At 41.4% G+C, this 20145-nt stretch overlaps 1 protein-coding gene across 1 annotated transcript; it reads left to right on the top strand.

Moving 5' to 3' along the window:
• Positions 1–1499: 1499 nt before the first annotated feature.
• Positions 1500–19701, top strand: LOC122539984. The gene is made up of 4 exons (XM_043675242.1): positions 1500–1937; positions 18006–18132; positions 18215–18393; positions 19448–19701. The coding sequence occupies exons 1-4, from the start codon at positions 1643–1645 to the stop codon at positions 19699–19701; spliced, it is 855 nt and encodes a 284-aa protein (XP_043531177.1). The 5' UTR covers positions 1500–1642.
• The last annotated feature ends 444 nt before the right edge of the window (positions 19702–20145 follow it).

Here is a 20145-nt window from a genome sequence, read left to right as displayed (position 1 = left end):
ACTTTTCAGACTGGGAACCTGTGACCAGTGGAGTGCCACAAGTATCGGTGCTGGGTCCACTTTCATCATTTATATAAATGATTTGGATGTGAACATTGGAGGTATGGTTAGTAAGTTTGGAGATTACACCAAAATTGGTGGTGTAGTGGACAGCGAAGAAGATTATCTCAGAGTACAACGGGCTCTTGATTAGATGGGCTAATGGGCCGAGGAGTGTCAGTTTGAGTTTAATTTAGATAAATGTGAGGTGCAACATTTTGGAAAGGCAACTCAGGGTAGGACTTATACACCTAATGGTAAGGTCCTCGGGAGTGTTGCAGAACAAAGAGACCTTGGAGTGCAGGTTCATAGTTTCTTGAAAGTGGAGTTGCAGGTGGATAGTATAGTGAACGTGGCGTTTGGTATGCTCGTCTTTATTGGTCAATGCTAAGTGTGATGTTGCTGTTATAGGACATTGTTTAAGCCACTATTGGAATACTGTTTGCAATTCTGGCCTCCCTGCTACAGGAAGGATGTTGTGAAACTTGAAAGGGTTCAAAAAAAATTTACAAAGAAGCTGCCAGGATTGGAGAGTTTGAGCTATAGGGAGAGGCTGAACAGGCCAGGGCTATTTTCCCTGGAGCGTCAGCGGCTGAGGGTGACTTAATAAAGGTTTATAAAATCATGAGGGGTTTATAAAATCATGAGGGTGAATAGCCAAGATCTTTTCCCAGGTTGGGTGAGTCCAAAAGTAGAGGGCATAGGTTTAAGGTAAGAGGAAAAAGATATAAAAGGAAGTTAAAGGGCAAATTTTCATGCAGAGGGTGGTGCTTGTATGGAATGAGCTGCGATTACAACATTTAAAGTCATGATTTGGAGGTGCCGGGGTGTTGGACTGGTGTGTACAAAGTAAAAAATCACACAATACCAGGTTATAGTCCAACAGGTTTAATTGGAAGCACGAGTTCATGAGGTGGTTTATTTAGTCATTATCAGGTCAGTTAAAAGGCATCTGGATGGGTACATGAATAGGAAGGGTTTAGAGGGATATGGCCAAATGCTGGCAAATAGAGTTAGATTAATTTAGGATATTTGGTCGGCATGATTTGGTGATGCCGGTGTTGGACTGGGGTGTACAAACTTAAAAATCACACAACACCAGTTTATAGTCCAACGTGGTTGTGGAGTATAAGATTGCGTGAACTTGAGTGAACTTCACTCTCAAGTGAACTTTAACAATTGGTGTCATGTTGGCCCAGATAATGTTCATTTGCGATTTACAGATTAAGGAACTGAAACCATCATGGTCTTTCTAACAGTCGAGAGACTTAACAAACAATCCAGGTCTTTTTCAATATATAATTTCAGTTACATCACACTGTAAACTTTTGCTATAAATTCTGTGTCTTACAATCTTATACCCCACAACCACCTGATGAAGGAGCAGCGCTCCGAAAGCTGGTGCTTCCAATAAAACCTGTTGGACTATAACCTGGCGATGTGTGATTTTTAACTTGGCCGGCACGTACGAGTTGGACCGAAGGATCTGTTTCTGTGCTTTACAAATGTATGACTCTCAGAGCTGATGAATGTTTCCGGCGCTTCCTACTTTGAGTTGGATTTCCAGTATCTGCAGTAACTTGCTTTATTATGCAAAATAACGATGACGCATCGGGAAAGTCCGCCAAGTGAACTTGGTTGCTGTGGATTTGTGCAAGTTTGGAGGCGACTTCCTGTTGCGAGGAGACAGTCTACCAGAGCAGTAAAGCTGCTGCCAGGGGTTAGGGAAGTCTTGCGCCGGATTAGGCAGGCCGGGGGCTCCTGCCCGGGGTCTGTACTGTCTCTGGATCCGGCCGAGAGATTGAAGAGCTTGGTTACAATGTGTCGGAGTAGAGGCTCAGTATCGAGCCTGCTGCTTTCCTTTGTACTTTGCCTCTGCCGTTCACTCCACGGACAAAGTAAGTGACATAGAATCATAGGATTTTATTGTATTCGTGTCGGTACCGGCTGTACACGGTTACACGGTGGGATCTCCCCCCCCCAAAAAATACGGTCACTCTCTCTCTCTAATTACTCACACCCACCTCGAAGACAGAACAGAAACAAATACAACTGGAGAAAGTCTCCGTGACCGAGGGGCTTTCCACACACCCTCTCTCCTCCGCTCTCTGCCGTGCACACTCCGTGGGAATTAGCTCTTGTGTCTTTTTCGGGGGCGGGGTTGGATCTAGGGTTAAGATTTTAAAAAGGCACATTGCAGAATGATGATTTGAACCCGCACAGGGAGGTTTCCTATGGGGACCACCATTTCCTCTCCCAGCCGGCCCTATTCCTGTCTTTGTTCAGGCCTGGGGTTGGCGTGCCGTGCCGTGCCGTGCCGTGCACTGGTGCTGTACAGTCAGGGAGCAGCAGTGGCATCTTTCACCTCCGCTTTCGGTTGGTTTACACCTTCTGCAATATTCTCGCTCGCGGTTTGGTGTAACCCCCGATCTGTAGTTTTATACTGTACGTTCGTGTTTTTTTTTTCAACTTTAAAAGCTCTGACTAATGTAAGGTTTTAGGATTTCGACTTGTTTTTAAAAAAATTAGGACTGAGTTTTCTACTTCAGAGTGACAACATTTTCAGTGAAGGAGAGCAAAATTCTGGACGACCTCAATCTTGAAGCAGAATACTGTATTGGAAAACGTTTTTTGAATAAGAAGGACAGTAATGTTGGTTAGATGCTAATCATAAGAAGCCAAGGTGAGGGCGTAGTTCAACGCTATTTTTAAAAACTCAATAGTGGTTGAGTGAATGTAAGCTTCTCGCACGGGTGTTAATTTTTGCTTTTGAAAGAATAGAGCCATTTAATTAGCACCAAAATGGTTTGCTAAATCAAGAGCGAACATGAATCTTTAATAAGTCCAACGTGGCTTATTGATAAGAGATCCAGCGCTGCCTGCAAGAAATGGTTGATGGGAATGATTGCAGATGCTGGAGATCAGAGTCAATGACCACTTGAAGGTGTGGTGCTGCAAAAGCACAGCAGGTCAGGCAGCATCCGAGGGGCAGTAGAATTGACGTTTAGAGCATAAGCCTTTGATCAGGAATGAGGGCTTATGCCTGAAACGTTATTCCCCTGCACCTCAAGTGCTGTCTGACTGGCTGTTTTTTTCCACTGCAGGAAATGGGTGTTCAAGGACACAACCATCTTTTGCCCCAAGTGTGGCAGAGTCTACGGAAGCCACATTGCTCTGTATGGACTCACCCTGAGAGTAGAAGTGTCTGTGAAGGATGCCAATGATGATGATTGCTGGAGAAACTCAGCAGGCCTGGCAGCATCTGTGGAGAGCCAATATTTTGGGTCCATTAACCCTTAATCACTGGCTTCTCAACCTCAAGTTATGAATCCCTGTCTTTTGTGTACATTAGTCTGAAAAAGTTTGATCTCAGACACGAAGCAGGTTCAGGCCTGGTTAGTATTTGGAGGGGAGAGCTCTGGTGCAGTGCTAGTGAACGTAACTCCAGACTGGAGAACTCCGGCTCGAGAGGTGTGTAATAACGTCTCTGAACAGGTTGGTTAGAAAATATTTACAAATCTTGTTAATAGAATGCTATCCTTTAGGAAAGTAATTGAACCTAAAAGTAAGGAAATTAAGGTCCAGTTATAAAGAGCATCAGTGAGACCACAAATATTGTGTGCAGGTTTCATCTCCTTATTTAAGGAAGGTTCTAAATCCATTGGAAACTATGCAGAGAACATTTATTGGATTGATACCTGCAAGGTTTGTCTTCAGGGGAAAGGTTGGACAAGCAGAGCTTAGTGCCATAGAGCTTTACTGCAGGAAAGGAGGCCCGTCAACCCATTAATTCTACAATGGTCACCAAGACCAACCTATTCTAATCCCATTTTCCAGCACTCGGCTTAGAAACATGCATGCCATTGAGCTTCAAGTGGTCATCTAAATACACTATAAATGTTGCCATAGTTCATGTCTCTATTGTCCTTTCGGACAGTAGATTCCAGATATCCACCACCTTCTGGGTTAAAAACAATTCTTCTTTAATCCCTTCTAAACCTCCTTTTAAAACAATACCCCAGTTAGTGACTCCTGTGCTAAGGAAAATGTTTCTTTCTTTCTATCTACCTGTCTATGCCCCTCCCTCAGGTCACCCTTAGTCATCTCTGCTGTATCATAAACAACCACAGCCTATCTTGTCTCTGTTCCTAGTTGAATTGCTCCAGCCCAGCCAACATCGTGATGACTCTCCTTGGCAATCTCTTGAGAGCAGTCAGATCTTTCCTATAGTATGATGACCAAAACTGCACACGGTACTTCAGCTGTGGCCTAACTAACATTTTATACAGCTCCATCATAACCTTCCTCCTCTTTATATTCAGTGCTTTGACTAATAAAGGCAGATATTCCTTACGTCTTGCTAACGACCTTATCCAGCTGTCCTGTTGCCTTTAAGAGCCTGCAGACACACAAACTGAGCTATTTCTGGTCCTCTGTAATTCCTAGAATCCTACCATTCATCATGTACTCCCTTACCCTGATAGTGCTCCCTAGATAGGTAAAAACAATGACTGCAGATGCTGGAAACCAGATTCTGGATTAGTGGTGCTGGAAGAGCACAGCAGTTCAGGCAGCATCCGAGGAGCAGTAAAATCGACGTTTCGGGTAAAAGCCTTTCATCAGGATGAAGGGCTTTTGCTTGAAACGTCGATTTTACTGCTCCTCGGATGCTGCCTGAACTGCTGTGCTCTTCCAGCACCACTAATCCAGTGCTCCCTAGATGCTTTTCTGCTAATTGTGGGATTCTTTTGTGCCTTTTTTGAAGTATCTGCGAATTCCTTGTTTCCCCATTATTAATTCCACTATTTCACTATTCCCTAGTGTCACCTTCTAAAGGACCAACACTAACTTTACTATTTCCTTTTCAGATGCTTATGGAAGTTGTCACTGTCTGTTTTCATATTTCTTGCTACTTTTTCTCATACTTTTGTTATTAAAGTAACAAAAGATTCTCTAATAAAAAATACAGGCTGCATTCAGTGTTCTTGAATTATAGCAATTTTAAAAACAAATCAAAACCCCGTTGATATCTGATTAATGAATAATAAACTATATTTCTTTCTCTGGTATGAGCACAAGCATTCTACAAAGCACACTATTGCCTCTATACTATTGTCATTGTGCAGAGTCATACACAATGATTAATGTGTTTATTAGTACTGTTTTGCTTCCTACAAAATAGCAAACTATCCATTACATCACAGTTTGCAACCGCTTGAGTGTTGCGAAAGCATACAGTGTGGTTGTCAGTTGGTTAATTGAAATTTATTTAACAGCCACTTTTAGATTTAGCAGTTATGTTTGATTAGATTCCCCACACTATAGAAACAGGCCCTTTGGGACAACAGGTCCACACCGACTCTCCGAAGAGTAGCCCATCCGGACCCATTCTCCTGACTAATGTACCGAACACTATGGACAACTTAGCATGGCCACTTTACCTGACCTGCAGATCTTTAGATTGTGGGAGCACCAGAGCACCTGGAGGAAACCCACTCAGACACTGGGAGAATGTGCAAACTCCACACACAAGTCACCAGAGTGGGAATCAAACCTGGGTGCCTGGCGCTGTGAGGTAACAGTGCTAACCACTGAGGCACCATGCCACCCACGTTATGTATTTGAATATTTCTTCCAGGCTCTTGTACAATTCTCATTCACCCACAAAGTATTGTAGTGCCATTTGAAAGTACAATAATGTAGAAATTTCAAACACCAGTACAAAATATGATCACATGATTAGATTTAAGAGAACTAGTTTTGCCAGTTTTCCACAGGGCATAGATAAATAGAATTCTGCACCACAGAAGGACGCCATTTATTCTTGGGCCACTAAGTGACAAGTAGCATTCGTGCCAAACAAATCACTGTCTATGACAATTTCCAACAAGACCATTAGATGTAGGAGCAGATGTAGGCCATTTGACCCATCAACTCTGCTCCAGTAAGTACGTGGCTGATCTGATAATCCTCAACAGCACTTTGCTGCCTTTTTCCCTTAACCATTGTTCTATGTTCCTATGATTTAGAAGGGCAAAGACAGTAGTCAAATGGGCATATCAACATCAGCAAGTTACTATTCCAAGTCATACAATATCCTGGTCTTTAAATGTATCACTATTCCTTCGTACTTGATCTGTTAATCTTTGAGCTCATTCTTCCTAATGGCACTGTCTGAGTATCCTCAACACACTGACTGCAAGTAGTTCAAGAAAGCTGCTATCAGCATCTCCATAAAGGCAATTCAAGAAGGGCAATGAGTGCTAATAGCAAATTACCATGGATGCTGGAATCTGTACTGAAAACAACAAATGATGGAGATCACAGCGAGTCAGGCAGCATCCATGGAGAGAGACCGAGCTAACATTTCGAGTCTAGAAGAGGCTGCCATCTCTCCATGCATTTTGTCTGACCTGCTGTGATCTCCAACATTTGTTGTTTTCAATAAATATTATGTTGGCAATAATTTCCCCTTCATATAAATAACTTTGAAAAAATATTTTTTAAAAATTATGAATCAATCCTGGGCGGAATGGTGGCACAGTAGTTATCACTGCTGCCTCACAGCACCAGAGACCCGGGTTCAATTCCCGCCTCAGGCGACTCTCTGTGTGGAGTTTGTACATTCTCCCCGTGTCTGCGTGGGTTTCCTCTGGGTGCTTTGGTTTCCTCCCACAGTCCAAAAATGTGCAGGTTAGGTGAATTGGCCATGCTAAATTGCCCGTAGTGTTAGGTGAAGAGGTAAATGTAGGGGAATGGATCTGGGTGGGTTGTGCTTCGGCAGGTCGGTGTGGACTTGTTGGACCGAAGGGCCTGTTTCCCCACTGTATGTAATCTAATCTAATCCAAGTCCCCTGATTTTGTAAATTTCCTTTGAGAAAGGTATCATTTTGATTGTAATGGCTCTCCACTTGTTTGCCACTTAAGTTGAATCTCTTGTGTGTCTACTCCAATAGGATACATTCTTCCTTTATTTGTTGTATTGAGAAGTTTTATAGCATCCTCAAGTTTCAAATTTAAGATTTTGAAAATCATATAGTCATTGTGATATACAGCACGGAAACAGACCCTTTGGTCCGACTCATCCATGTCGATATCCTAAATAAATCAAGTCCCATTTGCCAATATTTGGCCTATATCCCTCTAAACTTTTCCAATTCATACACCCATCCAGATGCCTTTTAAACATTGTAATTGCACCAGCCTCCACTACTTCCTCTGGCAGCTCATTCCAGACATGCATCACCCTCTGCGGCATGGTGACTTAGTGGTTGCCACTATTGCCTCACAGCGCCAGGGATCCAGGTTTATTTCTAGCCTTGGGCGACTTTCTGTGTGGAGTTTGCACATTCTCCCCGTGTCTGCTTGGGTTTCCTCCAGGTGCTCTGGTTTCCTCCCACAATCCAAAGATGTGCAGGTTAGGTGGATTGGCCTTGGTGTTTGGGGAAGTGGTGGTTGGGTGTATTGGTTAGGGATGGTGGGGTGGGTTAGGGTGGGTTGCTGTTGGGAGGGTCAGGGTGGACTTGTTGGGCGGAAGGGCCCATTTCCACACTATGCGGATTCTATGATTTTGTGTGAAAAAGTTGCCCCTGAAGTCCCTTTTCAATTTTTCCCCTCTCACTTAAACCTATGCATTCTAGTTTTGGACTCCCTCAGTACAGGGAAAAGCACTTGTCTATTTACCATACCCATGCCCCTCATGATTTTATAAACCTCTATAAGATCACCCCTCAGACTCTGATGCTCCAAGGAAAATAGCCCCAGTCTCTTCAGCTTCTTCCTGTAGTTCAAACACTCCAATTCTGGCAATATCCTTAAAAATCTTTTCTGAACTCTTTCAAGTCGACCTTTGTGTGGGCTGCAGGAGTTGGGGGAGATAGTAAATGAGTATTTTGCATCAGTGTGTATTGTGGAAAAGGACTTGGAAGATATAGCATGTAGGGAAATAGATGGTGACATCTTGAAAAATATCCATATTACAGAGGAGGATGTGGCTTGAAACACACACAAGTTGATAAATCTCCAGGACCTGATCAGATGTACCCTAGAACTCTGTGAGAAGCTAGGGAAGTGATTGCTAGGCCTCTTACTGAAGACTGGAGCTTGGCTAACTTGGTGTCACTGTTTAAGAAGGGTGGTAAGGACAAGCCAGGGAACTATAGTCCTGTGAGCCTGATGTCTGTGGTGGGCAAGTTGGAGGGAATCCTGAGGGACAGAATGTACATGTATTTGGGAAGGCAAGGACTGATTAGGGATAGTCAACATGGTTTTGTGCGTGGGAAATCATGTGTCGCAAACTTGATTGCAATTTTTGAAGAAGTAACAAAGAGGATTGATGAGGGCAGAGCGGTAGATGTGATCTATATGGACTTCAGTAAGACATTCGACAAGGTTCTCCATGGGAGACTGGTTAGCAAGGTTAGATCTCACGGAATACAGGGAGAACTAGCCATTTGGATACAGAACTGGCTCAAAGGTAGAAGACAGAGGGTGGTGGTAGAGGGTTGTTTTTCAGACTGGAGGCCTGTGACCAGTGGAGTGCCACAAGGATCGATGCTGGGTCCACTATTTTTCATCATTTATATAAATAATTTGGATGTGAGCATAAGACATATAGTTAGTAAGTTTGCAGATGACACCAAAATTGGAGGTGTAGTGGACAGCGAAGAAGGTTACCTCAGAGTACAACAGAATCTTGATCAGATGGGCCAATGGGCTGAGAAATGGCAGGTGAAGTTTAATTTAGATAAATGTGAGGCGCTGCATTTTGGGAAAGCAAATCTTAGCAGGACTTATAACTTAATAGCAAGATCCTAGGTAGTGTTGCTGAACAAAGAGACCATGAAGTGCAGGTTCATAACTCCTTGAAAGTGGAGTCGCAGGTAGATAGGATAGTGAAGAAGGCCTTTGGTATGTTTTCCTTTATTGGTCAGAGTATTGAATTTAGGAGTTGGGAGGTCATGTTGCAGCAATACAGGACATTTTTTAGGCCCCGTTGGAACATTGTGTGCAATACTGGTCTCCTTCCTATCGCAAAGGTGTTGTGAAACTTGAAAGGGTTCAGAAAAGACTTACAAGCATGTTGCCAGGGTTGGAAGATTTGAGCTATAGGGAGAGGTTGAATAGGCTAGGGCTGTTTTCCCTGGAGTGTTGGAGGCTGAGGGTGATTGTGTAGAGGTTTATAAAATCATGAGGGGCATGGATAGGGTAAATAGGCAAAGTCTTTTCCCTGGGGTGGGGGAGTCCAGAATGAGGGCATAGGTTTAGGGTGAGAGGGGAAAAATATAAAAGAGACCTAAGGGACAACTTTTTCACACAGAGGGTGATACGTGTATGGAATGAGTTGCCAGAGGAAGTGCTGGAGTCTAGTACAATTATAGCATTTAAAGGATATCTGGATGGGTATATGAATAGAAAGAGTTTGGAGGGATATGGGTTGGGTGCTAGCAGGTGGGAATAGATTGGGTTGGGATATCTGGTTGGCATTGATGAATTGAATCGAAGGGTCTGTTTCCGTGCTGTACATCTCTGTGACTAAGTTTCACAACACCCTTCCTTTGGCAGGGAGACTAGAATTGCATGCAGCATTCCAGTAATGCCTAACCAATGTCCTGTATGCCACAACATGACTGCCCAGCTCGTATACTTAATGTACTGATCAATAAAGGCAAACATGCTAAACGCCTTCCTCACTATCCTATCTACCTGCGACTCCACTTTCAAGGAGCTATGAACCTGCACTCCAAGATCTCTTTGTTCAGCAACAGAAGTAAAACAAAAATGACATTAACATGTAATGGTCTTAATGCTGGCATCTACTGGTCCTCAATGCATGTACTTTTTGAATATGAAAAACATCAGTTCACCACAATCACTTGCTCTCTTTCCCTTTGCTAATTGCATATTAAAAGTTACCACTATCCTTTTAAAAACTGTACTCCTGGCTTCTGAATAAACCAGTTCCATGGTACTTTGTTTTCATGCTTTTTGAACCAATGCAACTTTATTTGCAATATCTGGAGTACTATCTTCATCAATCCTCTCTTTAGTTAGTTAGTTGGGCACAATTTGTCTTTTACAAATCTGTGGCGGCTGTTCTATTTAATCTGTCCTTCACAAAAAAGGAATTTGCATTGTAATTGTAATTGTCTTTATCTTTATTTTTCCACCATTGCCTTCAGCTCTTTTTTTTCTCTTGCCAGCCTTGATTCTTCCAATATTTCAAAAATCTATCTGCGTCCCCATTAAATACTTTCAGTGATCTAGCTTCCACAATTCTCTGGGGAAAAAGCATTCTAGACGTTTATTATCGTCTGGGATCAGAAATTCCCATGCATTTCAATTTTAAATAAATGTGCCTTTCTTCTATAACTATGTCCCCCTAGTTCAATGTTTTCCCATGAGTGGAACCGTCGTCTTAACACCTTGACAAGGTCCCTCAAAAATCTTATAAGTTTTAATAGATCACTACTTCTTCTAAACTCCAGTGAATAAAGGTTTAACCTGTTCAGTCGTTCTCGCTATTCACCTTATCTATGCCCCTCATGATTTTATAACCCTCAATTTGATAATAGTAGGAGGAGTCTGAATAGTAGCAAATAACTGTCTATATGAAGTGTGAATTACAATGGATAGTCATCCACATTCCTGCATGCTATCTGTGAGACAGAATGTCACCCCCACCATTTCCAGAATGTTCAGCTTTGCAGTCTAACTCTTTAATATTACATTAATATCCAGAGAGATGTTCCAGTTTAATCTTTTAACATCACAATGAGTTGTAGGGTGGCACTGCATCAACGGATGTCATTCTGCGATGATGGAACAGAAACATGAAATATACATGTGCCGTCTTTTACAACCTGCCAACATGTAATCTCATTTGTTGTTTTACATCCTAACATGAGTGGGGAAAAGATGGGTGAACGTTTGAACATGCAAATGTTAAGTACACATCTGAGTGAATTCTGCATGCTTGAGAACTCACTTGTGCACTTTTTCCCCAAATGTAGATTTTGAATTTCAGCCTTTCCATAATGATTTTCTTTAATCTTGAATGATGATACTTCCATGTTTATACAGTTTTAATCTGAAAATCAAAGTTCTGATTGGTATTATCTAAATAATGGGAAGACCATATTTGACTTTGGAAGGAAGTTACATTAAACACTGCAGTATCTATTCCTGCTGGTTACATAAAAACCAGAAGCAGGACTCTACTCAAATCCTTTATCATCCAAATCCTTATCAACAGTACAGATTCAATTCCTGTAATTGCCCCTTAGCCTGAACCTCAGGCTAAACCACCACCAGTAATCTCCCTCTCTCTTTCTCTAATTAGAGAGGTAGCCCTGTGGTACTTTGGATATGATGACTTTATTGTACCTTTACTCGCTTAGTACTGTCCTGGGTGTCTGCTTAGATGTGCAAAAGCTGGAAATGCTGGAAATCAAAAATACAAACAAAATACTGAAATCATTCATTACTCAGGCAGCATTTGTGGGGAGAAACCAAGTTAACATTTCAGGGCAGTGACCTTTCACAAGAAGTGATTTTTATTCTCGAGTGTCTGGTATGGGACTCGAACCCACAGCTTTGTGACTCAAGTAAAAGTGCCTGAGCTACAGCTGTCACCAAATGAATATTGTGTAATATTGATCGGAAAGAATGTGGCTTTATTTTTCCTGTACATGTCTTATTGCAATATTTTCATGTTAACAGTAAAAGATAGTGATCTATACTGACATTGTGATTATTACAACTTGACCTACTTCTCAAGAAATTTTAAAAATATTTAAGGAAAATAATTAATGTAGAAATTTTTGTGTTAATTCTCTGTCTCCAGGGACTGTATAATTCTTTGTATGCTCCTCAAGGAGAACTTCATGTAGATCTCTAGTTTACTAGTTCACATCTGTTTAAATCTGAGAGAACGGAATAACTTCGAAATGTACAAATCCCCAAAATTACCATCAAAGTTCCATCCGATTTGATCAGTTCTTGGTTTAAAACTGAAGTTTTAATATTAAATTTTGGAACGTTTCAAAACTTTGATTCACATAAAGCATCAGGGAGATATCATAGGACAGAAGGAAGATTTTCAGCCCCTGAATCTTGCTCAAAAAGGAGACTTGACAAAACATGTTGTCTTAGGCTCGTTGGTACAAATGCAAGAATGCCAAACTTCAGATGATCACGACAATTTATACAACAGGGAAAAAAACGATTGATTGGATAAATGTTACCATTTAGAAAACAATACAGAGCTACCGACTCCCTATGGTTCCAGGTAATTTAAGAAAACCACAAACCTTGTGTATGTGGCTGAAAAGATGGTTTGAGGGGAAGGGTTTCAGATATGTGGAACACTGGGACCAGTTCTGGGAAAGATAGGACCTACACAAACTGGACAGATTGCACGTGGGCAGGACCGAGACTGGGGTGTCTTCTTGGTTGGGTACTTGGTAGAGTGATTGGGGAAGGTTTAAACTAGTGTGGCAGGGGGCTGGACTGGAAACCAGCGGAGTAGGACAGTACATGCAGAAATTGAGTGAGAGGTTGAAACCAAGACAAACATGACTAAGAACAAGAAAAGGCAGGGAACACTGCTGAAAAGAGCAAGGGAGGTAGCCTAAAATGCATGTGTATCAATGTAATAAGTATAATAGGCAAGTGAGATGAATTTAGAGTTTGGTTAGTACTTGGAACTACGACATAATTGCAGTTACAAAGACCTGACTGAAAGAGGGACAGGACTGGCAGCTGACAGTCCCAGGATTTTGATGTTTCAGGTGTGATGGAAGGGGATGTAAAAGGGTTAGGGGAATTGCATTATTGGTAAAGAAGTATCTCACAGCTGTACTGAGGGAGGATAGATCAGAGGACTCATATAGTGAGGCAATGTGGGTAGAACTCAGTAATAGGAAAAGTGAATTCTCAGTGCTAGGGAAATGCTATAGGCCACCCAACTGCCAGCAGGAGATAGAGGAGAGAACATGTAGACAGATTTTAGAAGGGTGTAAAAATAGGATAAATAGGCAAAGTCTCTCCCCTGGGGTGGGGGAGTCCAGAACTAGAGGGCATAGTTATAGGGTGAGAGGGGAAAGATATAAAAGACACCGAAGGCGCAACTTTTTCAGAAGGTAGTACGTGCATGGAATGAGCTGCCAGAGGAAGTGGTAGAGGCTGGTACATATGCAACATTTAAAAGGCATCTGGATGGGTATATGAATAGGAAGGGTTTGGAGGGATATGGGCCAAGTGTTGGCAAATAGGACTTGATTAATTTAGGATGTCTGGTCAGCGTGGATGAGTTTGACCGAAGGATCTGTATCTGTGCTGGCTCTGTGACTCTAAATACTGGTGCAAAATATTCATTTAGGTTCTCAGCCATTTCCTGTGGTTCCACACATAGATGGCTTTGTTGGTCTTTAAGGGACCCTGTTCTCTCCCTGTTACTCTTTTGCCCTTTATAGACTTGTAAAATTTCTTTGCATTCTCCTTGTTTCTATTCTTCCCATTATTAGCTGTAGTGTTGACTTTACAGGAAGGAATTTTGAAAATCTTTACTGTTAAGGAAGGGGGAACAGCCGCATTGTTGTTTCAGAGCAATTTGTAGCATATTGCATTTGTTATGATTTGTTTGCAAGACATAATCATTCCAGTGGCAAACCTTTTTTGTACATGTTATCATGCATTATTATTTTAACGTGAGTGTTATTTGGGCACTCAGAGTTATGATTAGATTATTTACAGTGTGGAAACAGGCTCTTGAAGAGCAACCCACTCAGACCCTTTCCCCTACATTTACCCCTTCACCTAACACTATTGGCACTTTAGCATGGCCAATTCACCTAACCTGCACATTTTTGGACTGTGGGAGGAAACCGGAGCACCTGGAGGAAACCCAAGCAGACACAGGGAGAATTTGCAAACTCCGCACAGACAGCTGCCTAAGGCGGGTCTCTGGCGCTGTGAGGCAGCAGTGCTGACCACTGTGCCGCCCACCTTATCTGAAAGTTATTCTGATGGAAATAAACAGTCTTCGAGATTCAGAAGCTGTGAAGTTAAAAACTCTGTTTTGGGTCATTGTATCACAGAACAGAAGGTGATCCTGTCCATCATGTAAATGACAACTCTCTGCAAGAGCAACTGGCCTTGTCCCACAGTCCCACCTTTCACCAATTCTTTTTATTTTTTTTCCTCTCTCTTTATTTCTGTTCAGTTTGACTTTAACTTACCAGATTTCCTTCTCTGTGGTTTTGCATTTTTTTATTTCTCTTTCTTTTTTCCTTCCATTGGTTAAGGTGATACAATTATACTTACACCAAGATTACGGTATTTTATAAATTCTGAGTTCTAGCAGTTTGTGGTTCAGTCATAATACAACCTAAATGGTGAGGTGAATATAAATCCAATTCATTACACCTCCCACCCAATCTGCTCCTCCCTATCCGAAATGCATCACTTCCCTGTTATAGTGAATGAATGGTTTTGACCTTTCTGGATGTGTGCTGCTGGTCGGACTGGTATTTATTACCTATCCATCATCCTCTTAATTGTTGGGCTGATCTTTCAAGAACATAATGTTTGCAATTCTGCAGTCCTCCAGCGCAACCCTCAAGTCCAGGGAAGATTGAAAGATTATTATCAGTATTTTTGCAGTTTCTGCTCACACTCACTTCAGTATCCTTGGATCCATCCCATCTGGTCCTGTTGCTTACCATCTTTTGAGTATTTATTACCAGCTTATCCAATACTACCACCGCAGCAACTGTAAACCCTTCTAGTGACTGGGTTTCTTCCTTTGTCGCCATTGACCTGGGCAGCATCTGTAAAGGCAGATGCAAAGTTTTCATTTAGCATCTGTGCTATCCCTCATGCCTCCATTTGTTTTTGATCCCACTCCTCTTTTACCACGTTTTATTTTACTATTTATGTGCCTGTAGAGGACTTTGAGAGTTCCTTACATGTGAGATGCCAGTCTTTCCTCATCATTCCTCTTCACTGCTTTTATTTGCTTTATCACCTCATTTCTGAACCTTCTACATTCAGTTTGGTTCTCAATTTTGTTTTGTACTTGACGCCTGTCATAAACACATTTATTCTTTAATTTAATTTCTACCTCTATCATCATTTAGTGAGCTCTCGATTTGTTTGCCCTACAATTGTGTTTTTGAGGGAATATACCTTGACTCTACCAAATCCAGCGTCATCTTGAAACCAGCCCATTAATTAGCTGCTGTGTCTATTACCAACCTTTGGTTCCAGTCTGTATAGCCCAGTTCTGTTCTTGTCCCATTAAAGATGGCTGCCTGCCAGGTGGATATTTTTACTCTAGGTTGCACATTGTCCTTTGCACCATGTCCTAAACATTATGATACAATGATCACTGCATCCTCATTATCTACCCGGTCTTCCTCATTCCAAAGAATCAGATCGAGCTGTGTTTTGTTTTTAGTTGATTTGGCTACGTATTACTGTCGCAACATTGGCCCTGACCCTACCCTACATTAGTCCAATCGCAGTTGATATTAGTGTAATTAAAGTCCCCCATTATAGCATTGCCTTAGTTAATATTTTCTAGAAGCTGATGTAATCATACCTATTGACATTTAATTATATCCTCTTTTAAAAAAAAATTAGTTGGATATATTAGATGTGATCTACTCTGATCCAAACTGGCAGTATCTTGAATTTCTCAAAGTCCTCAGTTACGCCTTTCTGAATGTTATATATAGCGCGGCACGGTGGCTCAGTGGTTAGCACAGCTGCCTCACAGCGTCAGTGACCCGGGTTCAGTTCCTGCCTCAGGCAGCTCTCTGTGTGGAGTTTGCACGTTCTCCCTGTGTCTGCGTGGGTTTCCACCGGGTGCTCTGGTTTCCTCCCACAGTCCAAAAATGTGCAGGTTAGGTGAATTGGCCATGCTAAATTGCCCATAGTGTTGGGTGAAGGGGTAAATGTAGGGGAATGGATCTGGGTGGGTTGCTGTTCGGAGGGTCGGTGTGGACTTGTTGGGCCAAAGGGCCTGTTTCCACACTGTAGGTAATCTAAAATAACTTTCCCACAATGGTTGTCAGGCAATGGGCCTATATTTTCCATATTTTCCTCTTGTCCTTAACGTTTGCAATAGCATCTACAATTTCCATGCCTATTTCCTTTATCAGAATACTCACAATAAGTGAATGGATAGGATGATTAGTTGACTCTTTTATGCATACTTTCACTTATAAATCTGTTTAAAATATTTATTTTCTGGTACCTTGGATATTTCCACTGCCATAAAGCAGCCTCCATGATAGGGTGAAGGAATAGTGTAGACTTGTTGGTGAATGGGAAATTAGAATAGTATTTGCCTAATCTCTGGATAACAAAATGGCCAATTTGGACAGAAAGAAGAAACTACTTCACTCGGATGACTGTGAACTTTTGAATCCTTTATCCCAAGGAGCCATGGATGCTCAGTCAGTGATCACATTCAGAGTTGAGTGCGATTTGGATGTTAAGCAATATGGAGATTGAATAGGAAAATGGAGTTAAGGTTCAGGATCAGCCATGATTTTGCAAGTTTGCAGAGCAGTTTCGAGGGGCTTTGGACCTACTACTGCTTCTGTTTCCTACACGTCGTAGTCAGAAAGGTGTCTTAATTGTTCTTATCAAACTGCTCTTGATTCTCCTTCCTCCTGTTCCTCTTACTTCCTGAGCTGCTATTGTCATATGTGTGGTGGTGCTGGCTGTGCTCTCACCATGAAAAATTCTCAGAAGCACTCTGCCGACCTGTAAGTGACATCGGTGATGGGTAAGTTGTTAGAGGTGATTCTCAAAGGTAGAATTTACATGCATTTGGAGAGACAAGGATTGATTAGGGATAGTCAACACGATTTTGTGAGAGGGAAATTGTATCTCACAAACTTGATTGAGCTTTTGACATATAAAAGTTGTTTTTTTCCTCTCTGGAGCGTGGGATGCATGGGTGACCTTATTGAAGGTTGTAAAATCATGAGGGGCATAGATAAGGTGAGTGACAAGAGTATTTTCCCTAGGATAGGGGAGTTCAAAACCAGGAGGCACATTTTTAAGGTGAAAGGAGAAAGATTTAAAAAGAACACAAGGGGCAACTTTTCTCTTTACACAGAGAGTGGTTCGTATGTGGAGTGAACAGCAAGAGAAAGAAGTGGATGCAGGTATGGTCACAATGTTTAAAAGACATTTGGATAAGTTCATGAACATAGTCATAGAGATGTACAGCATGGAAACAGACCCTTCAATCCAATCTGTCCATGCTGACCAGATATCCCAACCCAATCTAGTCCCACCTGCCAGCACCCAGCCCATATTCCTCCAAACCCTTCCTATTCATATACCCATCCAAATGCCTCTTAAATGTTGCAATTGTACCAGCTTCCATCACTTCCTCTGGCAGCTCATTCCATACCCGTACCACCCCCTATGTGAAACAGTTGCCCCTTAGGTCTCTTTTATATCTTTCCCCCCTTACCCTAAACCTCTGCCCTCTGGTTCTGAACTCCCCGACTCCAGGGAAAAGACTTTGCCTATTTACCCTATCCATGCCCCTCATAATTTTGTAAACCACTATAAGGTCACCCCTATGGGCCAAGTGCAGACAAATGAGATTAGTTTAATTTGGGAATATGGTCAGCATCAACTGGTTTGAGCATGCTGTATGTCTTCACGCTGTATGATCTTGAGTATTTTGAGGCTTCTTCAGAGTGCAGAAGCATTGTTTCAATCTGTTGATGGTCTGCGGTATCATAGTTTGTGTTGCAAACATTAATACCCTCATTACGGATGCACCAGCGCAGAAGTGTCCATGCCATGTCACAGCCTATCTATTGGTGGAAAAAAGGCCTTGTGCCTAAATATTGTCAGCTCTTGAACTGTATTTCACAGCCTTTGTTCTTAATCAAAACGAGTAATTTTTTTTTCCCAAAATTATTTCCAATTAGGGCCATTTGAAATTTCGCCTCCTGTGAACTTATCTATAACGTCTTATAATTTCCATACTGTCTTAAAATGGGATGTCATTGATCCATCTAGAAACATGCGGTTTAATGTTAAAATCAAAGATTACAGGTAAGTTTTGTTTTACTTTGTGTATATTTTAATTTAAATGATAATATTGTGCATTATAATCGAACAAAACTCTGTTTTACAGCATTTCAACCTCGACACCTTTCTTGCCATGTTTAAATATTTCAACACGCTATTGTGATCTCAGTGATGGTTTTTTACCCGACGGAGGTAAACTGGGCTATTACGCCCAAGTTAATGCAGTTACAGAAACACAGAAGTCAGACTTTGTTTCCACTAATCGGTTCACTTTTAATTTAAATGGTAAGCTGGAGTTTAAAGGAATTATTTTTGTTTTTATGTCTTTTAACAGAATGTGCAAGACTTGCAATATGTGGCTTTCTTTTGAGATAATGGCTGCTTTGTGTAGGCCTTGCAGCAAATGTGTTTTGTAAGCTCCAAATCACAGTAGTAAAATTTCACTCAATCCAGGAAGATTTGATGGCTTTGAAAACAAAATATGTTTCAGTATAATGTTCTTAATTTTTGGTGGTATTTCCAAAAGCTTTCTATAAAAAGTGGTCCAATGCAGCTGATCCTCATTTTGCTCTCCTAATGTGACATGACAAAATGTGCGCCAAATGAAAATCGCTTTCCTATAAGAAAAGACATTTGTTAGATACCTCACTTGTGTTCTTTTAATATCAAAAATTATGTGAACATAAATGGCCCAAAAATCCTTTAACTCATCATAATTGGCTCATTCTTTATTATGAACAGTATTGCAATATGGGCAGCACACCTGTGTGGAGTTTGCACATTCTCCCTGTGTCTGTATGGGTTTCCGCCGGGTGCTTCGGTTTCCTCCCATAGACTAAAGACGTGCAGGTTAGGTGGATTGGCTGTGCTAAATTGCACCTTTATTGTCCAGTGATGTGCAGGCTATGGAAGGGTTAGCCATGGGCGATGTGTGGGTTATGGGGATAAGGTAGTGTGGTGGGCTGGGGGACCCTCCCCGACCTCACATGAACGGCCCATCTTCTCATCTCTGAGTTAGGGAGGCAACAAGAGGAAGCTCGAAGGATAGAAGAGGCTTCAGAACAAAAGTGTTGGAGAACAAAGCCGTGAGAGGGAGAGGGAGGGAGGGAAGCAGCAAGACAGGGAGTAGGAATGGAAGTTCTCCCACATTACCCTGAGGAACTCCTGCTGTGGTGTCCTAGAACAGAAATGATTGACCTTCAGCAACCACAGTCATGTTCCTTTTGTGCTAGATATGACTCCAGCCAGCAGAAAATAATACTTACTGTTTACTATTTATTAAATATTTGTCAAGGGAGTTGTAGTATGTTAAAAATTGTAATTTTGATGTCTTATATAGCCTCTATAGGTCCTCCTGATGTAAAGCTTAAAGCTGATAACACTGATATAATAGCGGAAGTATATTTTATGCTTGCTAATTCCACTAAGAAAAGGAATGCAAAGATTTTGAACCAGTTATCATATAATATTTACTGGCATTCTGAAACCTCGAAGCTGGTAAGATTTCAATATTTTCAAGTTTGTTTCTCTACTATTGCTACACAAAATAAGGTTTTCTTTTGGGGGAAAAAAGTTCTTCTGTTTTTTGAATAGGTTATATGTATTAGTAAAACATCCAGTTAGGGAAGACAACCTGCTGACCTCCCTGAGTACATCAATGTGGTTGACTTAAGGGCCTTTTAAATTGACCTCGTGAGCAGCTTGAAGAATAGCATAAATTCTATTTGAAGTGCTTCTGTAAATGTTGAACTTAGCAGAAATCTTCAGGGTATGTTTTAAAAACTTGTAGAATTGTCGAAGCTAATATTAAGTACTGACAACCTTTCTTAGATAAGCTAGTTTAGAAATCACATAGCTGTATACTATTTTGCTCTTTTGCTGTGCTGTATGTTTACATAATGGAATTCTTTTCATTTGACACAGAAATTTCTGTCAATAAAATAAATTATTTCTTTATATATATATATTTTCCCATTAACGTCATCACTGCCTCACTTCATCAGTGCAAATTATAGAGTATAGTGACCCAAGTCTAGT

The sequence above is a fragment of the Chiloscyllium plagiosum genome, chromosome 3 (genome assembly GCF_004010195.1).
Source record: "Chiloscyllium plagiosum isolate BGI_BamShark_2017 chromosome 3, ASM401019v2, whole genome shotgun sequence".
Taxonomy (NCBI): domain Eukaryota; kingdom Metazoa; phylum Chordata; class Chondrichthyes; order Orectolobiformes; family Hemiscylliidae; genus Chiloscyllium; species Chiloscyllium plagiosum.
Note: the sequence above shows the minus strand (reverse complement) of the source record. Positions and strands in the feature narration are given on the sequence as shown.